Raw genomic sequence first — 2,047 nt, 5'->3', positions numbered from 1 at the left:
GCGGCTCGACCTACGGCGGGCTGTGGACGGCGCTGGACCCTGCCGACGGGTCGATCATGTGGCAGACGGCGGTGCCCGAGGGCCAGGCCGCCAACTCGAGCGTCGCGGCGGCGAGGGGCGCCACGGCGTACTCGGCAGTGACGGCGGCCAACGGAGTGTTCCTCGTCGGGTCGAGCACCAAGTCGTTGGGGGCGTCGAACTACTTCGCGCTGCAGGCGGACACGGGGCGCATCCTGTGGGACTACGCGCCGGGCGGCTCTGCCGTGAGCGGACCGTCGGTCGTGTCGGGCTCGGTCTACTGGGGCTGCGGCTACGCGCGCATTGGGAGGGGCTGCAAGACCTTCTACGCCTTCTCCGTCCCCTCGTGCTGATGCTCAACCATCTTTACGTGAGCAAATGCACCCAATACTGTATTCATCTTATTTGTCAAGAGAAAAGAGTTGTATTGAAGAGGATACGAAGTGTGACAGATATGGAAAGTGGTGAAAGAGAAAGAATAGACGATGGTTCGAGACTGGTCGCTTCCAACACACCCCCGCAGTTGAGATAAGTCATAGATCATTCACAAGTAGCCAGATTCAGCTTAGCCATATTGAGTCTGAGCTTGATCACTGGAATGGGCTTTAGGAAGTCAGTGAGGTTGTTGTTTGTAGGAACATAGAATAACTTGATGACTCCACTTTGAAGATTATCATGTACAAATCCCTCCTTGATGGTGAAATGTTTCAGATGAGTGTGGTATGTGTACAGTGGTTTCTGCACAATAGTGAGAGTGGATTGGTTGTTGCAAAAGATGTTGATGGGTTGATTGAGGTCAAGGTCTCTGCAACTTCAACAAGTGATGTAGAGCAAAGCTCCAACAATGTGTTGAAATCTGAGCCTGAGGCATTCAAAGGGAGTGGCCTCAAGGATGGCAAGTTCACACCTGGCAGGTAGCAGGGAGGAGAGTGGCTTGCAGTTGCTCAGGCTGAACTCTCTGCCAGCTCAGTGATCTTGGTGGGCTGTGAGAGAGCTGGTACAAACATAAAATTGCAATCCAACACACATTCACTGGTAAATCTGTACATAAAAAGGGATTCTGCCATTGTCATTCCTTCTTCAATAACATCCTCCACTTCTGTACATTTTCTGATAATGATACCCAAGCTTTCCTTGATTTGTACACCAACCTCATGAAAAACAGCCAAATGGTGGCCTTTTATGTGCAGATAGTTGATTTTTGTGCTAAGCAAAAAGGGTAACAAATACCCAATATTTCACTAAAAATTTGTGCATATTCCCAATCTGACGTGCAAAAGATTGGCATTGTGTACAGTATCCTTGAGGTGATGAAGGAACCTGAGGATATCAGTGCCCCCTTTGAACGAAGTGGTGGCGCAGTGGTGGAAGAGGCGACCGAGGGTGCGGTAGCAGAGGGGCGAGAAGAGCGCGGACGTCGCGTAGCGGTGGTGACAGGTGCGACCAGCGGCATCGGCCTGGAGACCGCCCGTGCACTCTACCAGCGCGGCTACCACGTCGTCCTTGGTAGCACCCCACCAAGAAGATTTCCCTGTAATTCTTTTTTTGTAATATTGTTCTTTGTTTTATATTCTTATTATTTACTTTTTTTCATTCAATATGGAGCATGTCGCGATACGGCCAAGTGCGGGAAGGTGGTCGAGGAGTTGGCGGCTGAGGGAGAACAAGCAGTGTCCCCCGGTTCGGCCGAATGCATGGTACGCGTCGCGTTCTACCAGTTCCCCGTGCGCATTGGACTCACCCGTGTTGTGTGCAATGTGTGCGTTGTGTCGCTGGCCGTGTTGCGTTGTATGCGCGTGCGATGGTCAACAAAACAACAGTCGGTGGACCTCACCTCCCTCCAATCAGTGCGCGACTTCGCCGAGGAGTTCAAGCAGAAGCGCCAACCGCTCCACCTCCTCATCAACAACGCGGGGATCTACAGCCCGCCGTACGGCGAGACCAAGGACGGCTTCGAGTCCCAGTTCGGCGTCAACTACCTCTCCCACTTTCTGCTCACCGTACCCACACCTCCTTGCTGCGCTCGTGG

General features: G+C 52.7%; 2 protein-coding genes across 2 annotated transcripts in view; both read left to right on the top strand.

Annotated features, from left to right (window-relative positions):
• Positions 1-371, top strand: part of ACA1_088450 (uncharacterized protein) — a gene marked incomplete at both ends in the record, with an annotated part of 846 nt that extends 475 nt beyond the window's left edge. Inside the window, one exon of the mRNA XM_004338575.1 lies at positions 66-371. Within this exon, the coding sequence (XP_004338623.1) occupies positions 66-371 (306 nt within the window). The remainder of the gene's footprint in view (positions 1-65) is intronic.
• A 957-nt stretch (positions 372-1,328) lies between these two features.
• Positions 1,329-2,047, top strand: part of ACA1_088340 (shortchain dehydrogenase/reductase SDR, putative) — a gene marked incomplete at both ends in the record, with an annotated part of 913 nt that continues 194 nt past the window's right edge. Inside the window, 4 exons of the mRNA XM_004338574.1 lie at positions 1,329-1,401; positions 1,456-1,524; positions 1,624-1,742; positions 1,839-2,018. Of these exons, the coding sequence (XP_004338622.1) occupies positions 1,329-1,401; positions 1,456-1,524; positions 1,624-1,742; positions 1,839-2,018 (441 nt within the window). The remainder of the gene's footprint in view (positions 1,402-1,455; positions 1,525-1,623; positions 1,743-1,838; positions 2,019-2,047) is intronic.

This window comes from Acanthamoeba castellanii (assembly GCF_000313135.1).
Source record: "Acanthamoeba castellanii str. Neff unplaced genomic scaffold scf7180000084639, whole genome shotgun sequence".
Taxonomy (NCBI): Eukaryota; Discosea; order Longamoebia; family Acanthamoebidae; genus Acanthamoeba; species Acanthamoeba castellanii.
Note: the sequence above shows the minus strand (reverse complement) of the source record. Positions and strands in the feature narration are given on the sequence as shown.